This window comes from Bactrocera neohumeralis, unplaced genomic scaffold (assembly GCF_024586455.1).
Source record: "Bactrocera neohumeralis isolate Rockhampton unplaced genomic scaffold, APGP_CSIRO_Bneo_wtdbg2-racon-allhic-juicebox.fasta_v2 cluster09, whole genome shotgun sequence".
Taxonomy (NCBI): Eukaryota; Metazoa; Arthropoda; class Insecta; order Diptera; family Tephritidae; genus Bactrocera; species Bactrocera neohumeralis.
The window spans coordinates 5806213-5822914 of NW_026089622.1; the positions used below are offsets into that span (position 1 = coordinate 5806213).

Genomic DNA, 16702 nt, shown 5'->3' on the forward strand with positions numbered 1-16702 from the left:
AAATATTAATTGACACAGAGGCGGCAAAAAACTAAATTTCACCTTATCCTTTCACCGTAAGCTCGAGAAATGTAACTAGTAAGTGCCTTATGAAAATTTTTGGCCAAATCTCTCCATTGATGACATCCTGATGGAGCACATATGAAAGATATGTTATGTTTATGTAGATGACGTAATAATCTTTTTGAAAAAGGAAACTGACCATGTGCAACATATTAATACGGCATTAAAATGCTTGGCCGATGCAAACATGAGAGTAGCACAAGAAAAAAATAAGTTCTTTAAAAAGAGCGTCGAATTCTTGGACTTTCTAGCTTTCTAGAAACACGAATGCAAAAACCAAACGATGGAAGGTATTCATTGATGAACACAATGCAAAAGTGTTCTACAAACCAAGCAAAGAAAACTATGTGGCGGATGCTCTATCACGGCAAAATTTAAACACCTTACAAAACGAGATACAGTCAGACGCTGCAACGATTCAAAGCGAAAATTCGTTCGATCGAAACGACATAAAAGCTTTTAAGCTGTTTCAAAAATCAAATCGTTCTTGAAGAATCAAAATTCCCATTGAAACGAGTTATTATAATATTTGGCCAAAAATACGTCACCTCATAAATTTCACAGACAAAAAAACAATATTCGAAATATCGGCAGCAGTAGCATTGAGGACACATCCATGCTGAGATAAGTGATACTTATTCGTGAAAAACGCGGCGTTTTGATAATGATCTAGGGAAAATATTTCTGAAAATACTCCATGGGTGTACCAACTAAAATATTTCCTTGATGATTTGTTTGTTGCGGGGGCGTCAAGTCAACAAAACCGACGCGCTTGAGTAGTTAACACGTAAGAATTCCACTTTGTGCTTGTGAAATGCAAGAATGACGCAATGCACTTTGTTTACATTGCAACATTCTGGTGACGCATAAGTTCGTTGCCCAGCCAATGCGGGATGCAGCGGTAACCCGACACTTGCCTATGTCATATCCTAAAATAAGCTTGAGAAAAAACTGTCGGATAACAAGTACGAACGTGGAACATTGGCCCACACTATATAAAGGAGTAATCGGGGAAGCAGAAGAAGAGGAAGACCTCCACTCCGTTGGAAGGACCAAGTGGAGAAGGACCTGGCTTCGCTTGAAATATCCATTTGGCGCCACTTAGCGAAAAGAAGAAACGACTGGCACGCTGTTGTTAACTTGGCTATAATCGCGTAAGCGCTGTCTACGCCAGTAAAGAAGAACAATCGAAAAAGTAAACTTCACGCGCTGAAACGGTTCCGAAAAATACAAAACCTGCCTTATCGTCTGCCCTACAATGCAGAAAAGCACAATGGGCACGGGAAGATAACACTTGCAGATCTCTAGAAAAGGTATTTTTAAGACTGGTTAAAGAAGTTTATAAATATGTATTTACTACACATATGTTAGAAAATTGTGAGCACATTTGTGTTGTGGCTTATTATTTTTCTTATATGTATAAGTTAATATTCGCAATGTAGTTTTAAAGCGTAAAGTTCGCTTTATCGATGAAAGCGTTCTATATCAATAAATTCCATAGAAACAAAAATAATGTATTTTTAGCATACATAGCTGTGTATTTATGCACATATTTAGATATTCACTCCATCGTACGAATATATGTTCATATTTGGTATCGCCAGACAGTTTTGGGGTTTACTTCCACTTATAATGGTAGTTGCTTAGAAAAACTAACAAGAAAAGTGTTAAAGATGTTGGGACAATAGATGTATATACATACATACGTAAATCGCTTAACAAACCTTTTGTACAAAGCGTTGCAGTTTGTTAGGTTGTTAAGCTAGATAAAAATATATCTGTTCTTCTTACATAAACTAAAATAGTATTATCAATTAAAAGTTTTACAAAGTGTGTTCGTTGGGAAGGTTCCTATATATGTATGTAACTACCTATAGTGTGGTTTTTTATTGTTTTTAAACATCAAAGCAGCCGTGATCTCAAATTAATTTTCATTATTAGTTTAAGGTAGATAGTTCACATGTAAACAAGAATTAATGTGAGCATTTATTTTTCATTAAATGGACGTTTTGGGTTTAAATAAATTCGACTAAAATAATCATAATAGTGAAATAATGAGCAGAGTCAACTCGCCTACAAATAACAGTGGCTCGTCGTCCGAAACGAGTGAGGTTCAGAGTTTCGAAGATAACAAAACATTTGCAGAGTCTCCTGTTTCAAAAAATCTCGTATCGCAAAACAGGTTATTTAAGATATTATTTTCTTGTTAAATAATAAAGAATTATTTTACATAGGACTACTAGGAGCCCAAAAAGTATAAAAGAGTTTGGAAGTTACCAAAGTGGAGACAAAGAAGGGGAAACTAAAAGACCTCCCTGGAGGGCGGTGAGTGTGTCCACATTGCCCAAACCGGATAAGAATGCTATACTAAAGGCAAAACTTCTTGACGCCTCAAGGTAAACATAGCATAGCCAATCAATAAAAACAAATTTTCGAGAAATAAGCAGGTGCGATAACAACAGAATAACAACAGAACAATGAAATTCATTATTCTCTTCCAACCTGTAGCGCATGTTTAAATTGCGTTGTTCAAGTACAATACCTAAAACTATTTGATAGTGGTTGATACTAGGTTAGGAAACAACCACGTTGATGACACAGCTACATACATATGGTCGTTTGAACTTTTGCGCTATTTGCGATAAACGACAACGACCAATAATTAATCGGTACAAGCTGACTTATTTTACCCACTCTGGCACCACCTCCCATACATTCGAAGGAGATTTCCCTTCTTACTGCATTCGTCTTCTTCTTCACGTAGACTCTACTTACGCGTTTAATACCGAGTTAACAACAGCACTTCTGATCTGTCCAATGGAGTGAAAGTCTTCCTCTTCCTCTTCTCCCCCGGCAGGTACCGAATCGAAAACCTTCAAAGCTGAGCTGCTCTCTTCCATCCGGACACATGACTTAGCCAGAGCAATCGCTGTCTCTTGATTCGTTTAACTATGCCAATGTCGTTAAATATATCTCGTCCATTTCATTGTTCCATCGACTGCGGTAATTGTCATTGCCAATGCGCAAAGGACCATAAAACTTCCGCAAAATCTTTCTCCCGAGTACTCCTACGGCCAGCTCAACCATATAGCAAAACGGGAATAATGGAGGACATATAGAGTTTGGTCTTTGTTCGTCGAGATCGCACTTTACTTTCCAATTGCCTGCTCACTTCAAAGTAGCAAGAGTGATTCTGCATTGGATTTCACGGCTGATTTTGTTGTTGGTGCTTATACTGCTACTTGGTAGACGAAATTATTTATCCCTTCAAAGTTAAGACTGTCAACAGTGCCGTGTGAGCCAAGTCGCGATAGCGATGACTACTTGTTTGATGACAAGAGATATTTCGTCTTGTCCTCGTTCACAATCAGACCCATTCGATGCTAATGATATTAATATCATCGGCGTACGCCGCAGCTGTACACTTTATAAAATATTTTACCTTCTCTATTTAGCTCTGCAAGTGGTATTATTTTCTCCAGCAATAGATTGAACTCGTAGGATAGGGAGTCTCCTTGTTCGAAACCTCATTTAGTATAGAACGGGTCGGAGAGGTAGTTCGCGATCCTGATAAAGCTTTTGGTGTTGCTCAACGTCAGTTTACACAGCCGTATTAGATTTACGGGGATGTCAAGATCAAGCCTAGTAGCATGAAGGCAATTCCTTTTCGTGCTGTAGAAGGCGGCTTTAAAATCGTCGAAGAGGTGCACAGGTCTTTCGCAAGATTTAGTGCATGGTGAAAATATGGACTATATTAGATTTTCCAGATTTAAAACCACACTGATAAGTTCCAACTAGTTTGTTGACGGAAGGCTCCAGTCTTTCACACACTACACTCAATAAGACTTTATATGCGATATTAAAGAATCTTATCCCATAGTATATGGCGCAGTTTTTGGGGATCCCATTTTGTAGATAGGACAGAGGACACTCAGGTTCCAATACTCGAGCTGGTTTTCATGGATGATGGATCATGTCAAGCAAAGAAGCTCGTCGGGGCATGGACGCAAATCAGTGTTATGTTGAACAATTTTGCTCTGATGCGGATTGCGGTTAGACGCTCATCCATCGAAATGAAAGCCAAGACTCGACGACTAAGTCTTTCTCCCACCACAAATCGTACACCGAATATGTGCTCCTTTATAAGTCCCTTGTAGTAAATTTCGCAAGGAACTACTCGTCTCCGTCCTTGTCACGTCTATCACATTGCTTGGACGGCGGTAATCTCAGCCTGTACTTTCACGAGGACATCAACCAGCTGGGCAGCGGCACATTCTCAATTTAGGAACCGGACATTCCAGGTCCCTGCGTAGCCATTATAACGTTTGCTGTGGTCGTCATCAAAAGTGGGGGTCTTGCATCTGAGACTGTTGTTTCTGTTTCATTGAGATTTACGTTACTGTTGCGTGGCATTTACATATATAGCGAGCCACTTGTTTCAATACCAACCTCTGCTCGCAGCTATACCTTTGGTGAACAGATACTGTTATTAGGAGGACGTAAACGTAGGAATTGGGTATAGCCCTACGATTGTAACTGCTTACCAAGAAGCTTAACTATACCCCATTGCAGAATTGCATGACCAAAATATTCCTTATGCTTGGTTTTCAATGACTGCACCATCCCTAGTGAATCTTCTTTTAATAATGGTGGTGGGGGATTTACTAATCGAACTCCTCTTTATCTGTATTTTTTTAAATTTATATCTCGCTATTGCTCTAAGGTCCAAAGTTACAAACTTTATCGACATGATTAATTAGGAGACGGTCTCCTCATTTTCCATAAAAGTTTCTACGACAAAACGTTTCTTGCGCAGAATTCTGGTCCATCTCTTAATTACATTGTTTTCAATAATTTTCTATTTGATTTGTTTATACATATAGTTAATTACATATTCTCAGCAAGCAGCAACTTAAGAATACTTATTTGTATTCATTTAAAGATTCGCAAAGAATGTGCTTGTATTCTCAATAATAAAGGGAAATTCTCTCATTTACAAAATGTTTGCGGTGTCGATGGATATATTATGTTGAGATAACACTTTTTTCCTTAAAGGTCTGTAAGGCATACACAACCATGTATGTGGTTTTGATATTGAATAAAGTCGTGCAAGTTAAAATTATCCCCATCAGTTGTTTTATCAAGATGACCAACAGTTGCTGTAATTTTTTCTCTGCGGAAGACATTGTTAAACAAATATTGGCAACCCACTGCCTGGCGAATCGATACGAAAACTTTCTTTTTCTTAATCTTCCATTGTGCGCGTGAGAATCGAAGTCCTTTAAGTTTATGAAAGCCGTTATCATGCTGGATAAGGGCCTTGTTTCAAACAAATATAAATTGCATGTGTATTTCGCTCCAAATCGTAGAACTTATAAACACAGGAGAACGTCCCCTTGCGCACAACGCCGATCAAAGGATCGTATTTCAAAAAGTTTTTACTGAAAGTGTTCGTGAATATGCTCTTCTCACTGCTATAAATCGTTGATGATGACACCTCTTGAGCCTTATCGTCGGTTTAGTGTTCATTGGGTATCATAACCTTTGTCTTGCTCTTGCAACCCGTTCAATGAATCCGTTTTCAACATTTTAACAAGTTGTCCTTCATAGCCTAAGTAAAGAGATTATAGGCCTTTATCCAATGTCCAATTTTCAATGAAAGGTAAAATAACTTTTCAAGCAACTTACGAAAGTGCTAATTTTTGTAACCCTGTTGTCGTTTTAGGAAACCCAATAAATCCATACGTTAGTGAGCTTTTTCTTTAACAGTAATGAATACATATCAAAGATTCACTTTCGAATTGACAAATAGCAGGATCCGAGATCGCCTAAATAGAAATATAAATATATTAAAAAATATAAACATCGTTCACATCTGTAAATTTATTTTCCCTTGGAATCAGGAATTAATTTTTGTGAAAATATTAAGACGTTAGTTACAAAAAGATCGTAATAAGGAGTTTTCCATTTCCATAAAACGACTCAGCTTGTGACAAATTTAGTATACCCTGTTCAGGAATCAGTTCAATACAGATTTTTCGTTCCATAATTGTATTCAAAGACCACAGTACAATAACATAGACTTTAAACAACATTAGTCATTTCAGGAACAAGGAAATACTGCCATTAGTGAGATTTGCTCTCTTAATTTCGTTAAGAAATCTTTGACCGGTATTTGCTGTATAATGTCAAGCGTATGTTGGAAAATCATTCCGTTAGGTATGTGCGGCCTATAGGAAGTATTCAGCCGAAGTTATCCATCATATTGGGCATCACGACATATTATCTCCAGAAAGGGACTAACTTTCTAAAAATTACCATACAGATTTACCGATATTTTCGGTGAAAAATCATATTTAGGCTATTTCTATACTGTAAAGTAAGATTATTTTGCTTTACGGTCAATAAAGAATTTAAAATTGATATGTATGGGAAGTACAAAGAGTTCTAATCCGACTTCACCAATTTTTTATCTGTAGGATAATAATTTTGAATGTAACTTATAATTATAAACATAACTTAGTTCGTATTGGTCAAATAGTTCTTGAAAAAGTAGATGAAATCGTATATCTCCATATTCCATACCATCCTAAAAGTAAGGTGATGTTTAATTATTGAGTTATCGCACTTTTTATACTTTCGCAACAATGTTGCTAAGGAGAGTATTATAGTTTTGTTCACATAACGGTTGTTTGTAAGTACTAAAACTAAAAGAGTCAGATATAGGGTTATGTATACCAAAGTGATCAGGGCGACGAGTAGAGTCGAAATCCGGAGGTCTGTCTGTCCGTCCGTCCGTCCGTGCAAGCTGTAACTTGAGTAAAAATTGAGATATCATGATGAAACTTGGTACACGTATTCCTTGGCTCCATAAGAAGGTTAAGTTCGAAGATAAGCAAAATCGGCCCACTGCCACGCCCACAAAATGGCGGAAACCGAAAACCTATAAAGTGTCATAACTAAGCCATAAATAAAGATATTAAAGTGAAATTTGGCACAAAGGATCGCATTAGGGAGGGGCATATTTGGACGCAATTCTTTTGGAAAAGTGGGCGTGGCCCCGCCCCCTACTAAGTTTTTTGTACATATCTCGGAAACTACTATAGCTATGTCAACCAAACTCTACAGAGTCGTTTTCTTCAGGCATTCCCATATACAGTTCAAAAATGGAAGAAATCGGATAATAACCACGCCCACCTCCCATACAAAGGTTATGTTGAAAATCACTAAAAGTGCGTTAACGGACTAACAAAAAACGTCAGAAACACTAAATTTTACGGAAGAAATTGCAGAAGGAAGCTGCACCCAGGCTTTTTTTTAAAATTGAAAATGGGCGTGGCCTCGCCCACTTATGGACCAAAAACCATATCTCAGCAACTACTAGACCGATTTCAATGAAATTCGGTATATAATATTTTCTTAACACCCTGATGACATGTACGAAATATGGGTGAAATCGGTTCATATCCACGCCTTCTTCCAATATAACGCTATTTTGAATTCCATCTGATGCCTTTTCTGTATAATACGAGTATATACATTAGGAACCAATGATGATAGCGGAATAAAACTTAAAAAAAATACGGTATTTGAAAAATATGTAAATGACGTATAATGAAATCTCGATTATCACTTTATCATGCGAGAGTATAAAATGTTCGGTGACACCCGAACTTAGCCCTTCCTTACTTGTTTTGATCGATTTTAACACGATATCAGGCACTTCCATACTGTATGAGCAAGGTTTAAGCGATTCCTCGTTCGGTTTGATCGTTATATAGAATGTAGTTTTAGTGGTTTGTGAGATATGTATGTATATTAAGCCTACTAGGCGCTTCTAGAGTATACACAGGTGTTATCATAAAAAAGTGCTTATTCAAAGTAATTTTAAGTTTTTAGTAAGGTATGAAGGCTTAATGTGTAAAGATATGAATGCAGGCGTTTTTATTCTTTATATACAATATTAAAGAAATTACGAAATCAAGCACATACATTTCTAAAACGTCTTTACTTACATTTGGTTCTATAAAAACAATTAAAATAATTGAAATATATAAGTGGTGGAAGTTAGCCTTGGTGAAAACTATACAAAGTAAATACTTCTCCTTTTACTTGCTACATCATGCAGTACTAAAACAAACATTTTTAAGTTGCAACGATTGTTTAATGAAAATGCTCACGTATTTAATGTGTACAATCATTTAATTTAACGTTTATTATATAATTATAAAATATATAAATTTACATTTGAAAGACGATAAGTGGCATACGGAGAGGGGTGGCTGTGAGTGGCAAACCGAACCGCTTAGAGATTGAAGTGTGCCAAAAGGATGTGTCCACCGTGTAGGATTCAAAAATTGAATTGCGCGTATTCGCTGTTCGTTGGAGGTGGTGATGGGAACTATCGAATGAAAAATATCAAGTTATTCGATAGTTCACCAGTTTTCAAGAAATCATTCATTACGGAATTTTGGTTCATTACAAATTTGTATAATATTATATACAGCAAATGTACGAATAATGATTAAATTGTGTGTGTTTTAAAATTATGTTGAATGATTTATGTTAAATTATGTTTAATAATGGAAATTAAATTGAATGAATAGTAGAAGTTAATAGATGCTAAAAATAGATTTGAGTGAAAAATATTGATTCTACTCGTAATATAGATTTATGAGTAATGTGGTCCACGAGATTCATGTGATGGAGATATTTGCCAAGCTTATTGACAGATTGGAAAAAATTCCAAAGCATTAAAGATATCAGCAATGTGGGGGCATCCCACATCCCGAAGGCATCCATCATCACTTAGTGTGGAAGAGACACCTTCAACGATAGTCGAGCGAGTACCTCTTTTAAGCAACTTATATTATACTATATATGCCAACCTGTTCTATAATGGAAACAAATGTGAATTCAGAAATATCAATGGACATTTTTGAAAGAGGGATAAGTAGTGCTTCTTTGATACCACCGGTGAACGTGGAAAATGCGACAAGCTCGCTATCAGCATTAACAAACTTTTTGTTGCCAAAAATGGAAGAAATTGTTTCAGATGGCGCTACATGCCATTATGGCCCCGTAAGTTGGCCACCAAGATCATGCGATTTAACGCCTTTAGACTACGTCAAATGTTTGCTCGAAAAAGTTGCAAAAATGAACAAGCTCTTAAAAAATCACCCGATATAATGGAAACAAATGTGAATTCAGAAATATCAATGGACATTTTTGAAAGCAAAAGGCAAAAAGGCAAAACAAAGTTGTTTGTTACAAGAGCGCGATCTGAGCTTTCAGAAACTGAAAGAGAAGTATAGATGAATCTCTTATTAAAACGATTTCAAAAGATCTACAACCACTTTATATTGTCGAAAGTGAAGGATTCCGTGAAAATACAAAAAAGTTTCAGCCTTTGTATTCCATACCAAACAGAAAACTTCTTCCACGATGTTGTCAGCAAAGTATAATGAATCCCGGAAAAATCTTCATGACATTTTGCAAAATATTTCACATATTTCTATAACATGTGGACTTCTGACAGCCAGAACTGTTTTTTATCTGTTAGTCATTTTATTTGGGAAAATGAAATGAACTCTACTGTCCTGTCAACTAAAGAAATTTTCGGATCCCAAAAATATAATTTTGACGAGTGGAAAAGTTTTAACAAAAGAGTTGCGATAATAAGTCATAATAGTGCAAATATCAAAAAAGCGATAAGAAATTTATACATTTATACATCCTTAAATGCACCGAACTTTCTGAATGCATCAGAATGGGAAAGATTAAGTGATTATATCTATTGAAGACGATAGAGCATATGGCAGCAGAACTTTCTGTGCAAAACTATCCAACGTGGTCACTGGGTGTACATATAGTCAGAGGACTCCAATGTCCCAACAAATGAAAACTACGAAAGGAGAAAAATCATTTAGAAATGAAATTAACTCGAGTAATGCAGATGAGGTAACGTTTTAATTCAAAGAAATCGAAGGGATTCCACAGTGCCAATAATAGAATTGCCCGTGGATAAAAGTGAAGTATCTCTTTGGACTCTACTCGACCAATAAGTGACGGAAGCAAAAACTATTTGCCACAACGCCCCTAGCGTTAATACACATATTGCGTTAGACCAATATTATCTTAACAAGATTTCCTAAAAAGGCATCAAAACCTTCTAAACTACGGAGACAGCAATCAATCAGCCTTTTCAGAACTTCACGAACTGTCAAAAAATATTTATGTAGACCTGCTACATCAGTTCCGTCTGAAAGGATTTTCTCTAAAGCTGGCCAAATAATAAATGACCCAATAAATAGATTAAAAGGTCCAAAACTTGATAAAATAATATTATTAAATAGCAATTTCGATATTTAATTAATAGTTTTTCTAACATACTTTTTATATTTACATTTATTTAATTTTATATTGAATTTCTTTACTGTGTTATACTGTTTTTAAGTTTTACTCAAATATTTAATTAAATAAAAATAAAAACCTTTGTATTAATTTAATTATGGTAAAAATTAATTTGTCGTTAGTTATTAAATTTGAATAAATAAAACGAATGAATGAATTAATTCAATAGTCAAAATCATTGAGTAATTAACCATCGGTAGTTGAAGTCATTCAATAGTTCCCAACACTAGTTGAAAGGGTGTTGCGGTACGATGAGAATGAGTGTAAAAGAATTGTATATGCAGAATGTGGCTGACGATCCTGCTATATTTAGACAGTCGAATTTACCTGTATGCATAAGAATAAATTTATTGGTTTTAAGTGCATTTGATTTATTTTCATTTGAGAACTGGTGCTTGCAACTTCATTATACGTGATTATTGGGTGTTTAGCTTTGACGACTTATGGATGTGTTATGTTATATAGTTATTCTCGTATGCGCGTTTATAGAAATTAATTTCATGGGGGGCTACTGACTATTACTTTACCATCGACAGTATTACAGATAAATACTCCTCACTTGGCTCAGAATGGTAGCTCTTTTGAGAAAATTCTCTGGGGTTACAGCTATATTAAGAAGGTTTTTTCTTTCTACAAGCGTGCAGTGAGTGGCCATGAATTCAGATCAGCTTCGATTCGCGTTAATACTGTTTTTTCATATTTAATTTGAAGTTTTATGATGGGCGCTTGGATAGATATAATAAAAGCAACCTTTGCTTTTTGTAAGTATAGATACGTCACTGTATCGCATTGGGAATATGGTTATCTAACTTACATAAGTATTTGAAAATTGGGCGACTATTAAGCAATTTGTAAGATACCTGCCAATTTTTTGAGTTTTTGAACGATTTTGTTATATGTTAAGTTCAAGCGCGTATGCACTAAGGAGTAACGGGCCATAGCTCAACATTTTTTTAAAGATTTTTTTATTATTTTGGCGAAAGCCATCTTACAGGTCGAAATTTTGCCACAGAGGATAAAACAGACTCTTGTTATTAGACTCTTTGTTATTAATTTCTCACAGACTCTTTGTTATTAATAAGTTAGGTAATGCGGATATTAACTACGTAGCGGTTGAAAACTGGTCAGATATCCTATTCCATTGGATCCCCAGTTTTTTTTTGTTGTATATTTCTTTTCGAATTTAAGGAAATTAGTGTACAACAATTTTCCTTTCGTAATATTTTTATACTCTCGCAACAATGTTGCTAAGGAGAGTATTATAGTTTTGTTCACATGTTTTGTTAACACCCTGATGACATGTACGAAATATAGGTGAAATCGGTTCACAACCACGCCTTCTTCCAATATAACGCTATTTTGAATTCCATCTGATGCCTTCTCTGTATAATATATACATTAGGAACCAATGATGATAGCGGAATAAAACTTTACACAAATACGGTATTTGAAAAATATGTAAATAACGGATAATGAAATCTCGATTATCACTTTATCATGCGAGAGTATAAAATGTTCGGTGACACCCGAACTTAGCCCTTCCTTACTTGTTTTGAATATATTTGGGTTATTTGGTTGGTTTAGATACACTTGTCTCTTTAATCTTGGGGTCCTCAGAGGGAATTTTGACATAATTTGTTAAGCAAATTTGTGGAGTATTATTATATGCTAAAAGATGGTTGAAATTTTCTTAACACTTTCAAGAATTATTTGTGGTATGACATCACTGGCTAATAGAATACCTATTTCAGCAGGGCCTCCTTAGGCGACTGATTAGCCTAGAACACGTGGGGCGACGTAGCTGTGCTCTAGGCTGTCGATGCACATAAAAGTATTTTCATTCAAAAACCGGACAAAAGTGAGAATTACAAATTCCAGCGATGCTAATAAAATATTATTTTTTTAGTACCTAAATAAGCGTACTACAATAAACCGATTAAATTATTGACCTTCAGCCCGCAATATTGCCACTCAAGTAGGCGGAACCTGGACTTCGTTCAGTACGCACGTCCTTATTCGCGATACTCTCTGTTGTTCTCGATATTGCAAGTGGTTTTTTGTGTTGCGTGAAGTGAATTCTGGAAAATATTTTTTATGGTTTCTGGACAACCAACATACCATATGTATTTAATATTAGTAATACAAAGATTAATTTAGTTAATGTATTATTTTTTTTTCGAGAAAACAATGAATCATCAAAAAAACTAAAATATTTTTTAGTTTTTTAGAAATTAGGGTTTTTGTTATATTGTCGGGGGAGGTCGAGCTATACATTATTATTTTTTTACTAAACTACAAGGTTTCTACCTAACAAATAAACTTAAACATTTTCCCCATCTTTCCCCCCTTTAAAAAAAGCGCGTTGAATTAAGTTGGTCACCTGCATAAAATGAGTACTGCTTTATTTTTATACTCTCGCAACAATGTTGCTAAGGAGAGTATTATAGTTTTGTTCACATAACGGTTGTTTGTAAGTCCTAAAACCAAAAGAGTCAGATATAGGGTTATATATACCAAAGTGATCAGGGCGACGAGTAGAGTCGAAATCCGGATGTCTGTCTGTCCGTCTGTCCGTCCGTGCAAGCTGTAACTTGATTAAAAATTGAGATATCGTGATGAAACTTGGTACACGTATTCCTTGGCTCCATAAGAAGGTTAAGTTCGAAGATAAGCAAAATCGGCCCACTGCCACGCCCACAAAATGGCGGAAACCGAAAACCTATAAAGTGTCATAACTAAGTCATAAATAAAGATATTAAAGTGAAATTTGGTACAAAGGATCGCATTAGGGAGGGGCATATTTGGACGTAATTTTTTTGGAAAAGTGGGCGTGGCCCCGCCCCCTACTAAGTTTTTTGTACGTATCTCGGAAACTACTATAGCTATGTCAACCAAACTCTACACAGTCGTTTTCTTCAGGCATTTCCATATACAGTTCAAAAATGGAAGAAATCGGATAATAATCACGCCCACCTCCTATACAAAGGTTATGTTGAAAATCACTAAAAGTGCGTTAACGGACTAACAAAAAACGTCAGAAACACTAAATTTTACGGAAGAAATTGCAGAAGGAAGCTGCACCCAGGCTGTTTTTAAAAATTGAAAATGGGCGTGGCCTCGCCCACTTATAGACCAAAAACCATATCTCAGGAACTACTAGACCGATTTCAATGAAATTCGGTATATAATATTTTCTTAACACCCTGATGACATGTACGAAATATGGGTGAAATCGGCTCACAACCACGCCTTCTTCCAATATAACGCTATTTTGAATTCCATTTGATGCCTTTTCTGTATAATCTATATATCGGGTGATTTTTTTAAGAGCTTGATAACTTTTTTTTTAAAAAAAAACGCATAAAATTTGCAAAATCTCATCGGTTCTTTATTTGAAACGTTAGATTGGTTCATGACATTTACTTTTTGAAGATAATTTCATTTAAATGTTGACCGCGGCTGCGTCTTAGGTGGTCCATTCGGAAAGTCCAATTTTGGGCAACTTTTTCGAGCATTTCGGCCGGAATAGCCCGAATTTCTTCGGAAATGTTGTCTTCCAAAGCTGGAATAGTTGCTGGCTTATTTCTGTAGACTTTAGACTTGACGTAGCCCCACAAAAAATAGTCTAAAGGCGTTAAATCGCATGATCTTGGTGGCCAACTTACGGGTCCATTTCTTGAGATGAATTGTTCTCCGAAGTTTTCCCTCAAAATGGCCATAGAATCGCGAGCTGTGTGGCATGTAGCGCCATCTTGTTGAAACCACATGTCAACCAAGTTCAGTTCTTCCATTTTTGGCAACAAAAAGTTTGTTAGCATCGAACGATAGCGATCGCCATTCACCGTAACGTTGCGTCCAACAGCATCTTTGAAAAAATACGGTCCAATGATTCCACCAGCGTACAAACCACACCAAACAGTGCATTTTTCGGGATGCATGGGCAGTTGGCCACCAAGATCATGCGATTTAACGCCTTTAGACTATTTTTTGTGGGGCTACGTCAAGTCTAAAGTCTACAGAAATAAGCCAGCAACTATTCCAGCTTTGGAAGACAACATTTCCGAAGAAATTCGGGCTATTCCGGCCGAAATGCTCGAAAAAGTTGCCCAAAATTGGACTTTCCGAATGGACCACCTAAGACGCAGCTGCGGTCAACATTTAAATGAAATTATCTTCAAAAAGTAAATGTCATGAACCAATCTAACGTTTCAAATAAAGAACCGATGAGATTTTGCAAATTTTATGCGTTTTTTTTTTAAAAAAAGTTATCAAGCTCTTAAAAAATCACCCGATACTTATATAAAAATAAATCCGTATATGTACGTCGCCGAACTAATCATAAACGCGTAGTGCGATTTCAACCAAACTTATACGCTACGTAGGCAGTGGCCCATATATGGTTTATATGAAGTTTGGTTGAAATCCGATAACACATGTGTGTGCGGTGCGTATGTGAAGTGAGTGTGTTTTTGTTGCAGGCATTTTTTGTACCGCATGCAGCATTCATTAGTATTGAATACATTTTGGTCGTTTGTGTATTGGAGAGCATTGCACGGAGTGATGCAAATAGAAATTTGTTATCATTTCCCTTTTCTCTTTGGACGTCATTGGTGATTGATCTTATCATAATCGATTTTTGACAATATTAATTTCTTCGCATTTTTTGGTGAGTATTTTGATAAAAATAAATTAATTTTCCTTCTAATCATCGTTTTAAAAAAATTAAAAAAAAAACAATGATTAATGAGATAAAAATCGATTGTTTTGCTAAACAAGTGTTCTGATTGTTACAAGTGCATTGTGACATAATCTCATATTTCATATTTTATAAAAAAATTAAAAAATTTAGTGATTTTTTTTTTGTTTAATATACGATTAGTGAGCTAAAAGTTACTTGAATTTTTGGCCAATTTTTAATTGAATTTTATCACATTTTCAGCAGATTTTCGTGTCTTTATTATTTCGATTTTTTGGCCAATTTTTAATTGAATTTTGACACATTTTCAGCATATTTTTAACAATTTTCGTGTCTTTTCGTGACTTTTTGGTGCTTTTCGAGTCCAGAATTTGCTGGATTTCATCAATTTATTACTGAAGTTCTTTATTATCTTTAGTTCAGTTTCTTCTAAAAATGCCACGAAGAGCAAGAGCTTCATGAACATAATGATTTGATTAATACTTTTCGGACAGCACTTGATCAGATGCCGTCTGATGATCATAAAATCGTGATTCGTGCTGAGTAGAAGACCAATCGGAAAACACGAACGAAAATTTAATGCACCTATAAATAATGAAGTTGTTGTGGTGATTGTCGGCAATGAGTTTCAATCACGTGACATTGTATTGCGTAGAAGAAATAATCAATTACAACGTTTATGTGAAACACATCGCTCTTACGATGCCCTACAGTACCCAATTTTGTTTTGTCGGGGTGAAGATGGATACTCTATTAATTTAAAAATGGTAGATCCCGCAAACCCACGTGAGTGTTTGTTGTGTTTATTATACTCTTCCAATTTTGTTTAACAAGAATTAGTATGAAATGATTTAAATTTCCGTTTGTTTTTTTTTTTCTCTTCAGAACGTGAAGTCAATAAAAATTTCAGCGCTATGAACTATTATGCACATAGGATTATGATACGACAAAATCAGGAAAATCATATTTTGAAATGTCGGAGACTCTTTCATCAATATGTCGTAGACATGTATGCAAAGATAGAAACAGAGCGTTTGAACTTTATTCGATTCAATCAACGGAAGTTGCGATCAGAAGAGTATATACATCTACATAATGATGGAAATGTTGACAATGTTGGACAAGTTGTAATTTTACCAGCAAGCACAGGCAGTCCAAGGCATAGGCATGAATATGCACAAGAGGCCATTTGCTATGTTCGTTTGTATGGTCGACCAGATTTGTTTATTACATTTACATGTAATCCACAATGGGACGAAACCAAGCAATATTTATATGAAGGGAAATCTTCTACAGACCGTCACGACATAACTGCACGAGTTTTTAGACAGAAGCTGAAGTCATTGATGGACTTTATTATTAAACATCGGGTTTTCGGCGAAGTTCGATGTTGGATGTATTTGGTGGAATGGCAAAAGAGAGGATTACCTCATGCCCATATTTGGGTATGGTTAGTCAACAAAATAACAAGCGATCAAATAGATGACATCATCTCAGCAGAAATTCCTGATCAGGAAATCGATCCAGGTT

General features: G+C 35.7%; 1 protein-coding gene across 2 annotated transcripts in view; it reads left to right on the plus strand.

The window, feature by feature from the left end:
• Positions 1-1722: 1722 nt before the first annotated feature.
• LOC126763902 (uncharacterized) overlaps positions 1723-16702 on the plus strand; it is a 289923-nt gene continuing 274943 nt past the window's right edge. The window contains exons 1-3 of one of the 2 annotated variants that reach the window (XM_050481666.1): positions 1723-1922; positions 2005-2245; positions 2298-2459. In XM_050481666.1, the coding sequence (XP_050337623.1) occupies positions 2118-2245; positions 2298-2459 (290 nt within the window). In that variant the 5' untranslated portion in view covers positions 1723-1922; positions 2005-2117. Of the gene's footprint in view, positions 2246-2297; positions 2460-16702 lie in introns of both variants that reach the window. The other variant, XM_050481667.1, reaches the window with a different exon arrangement.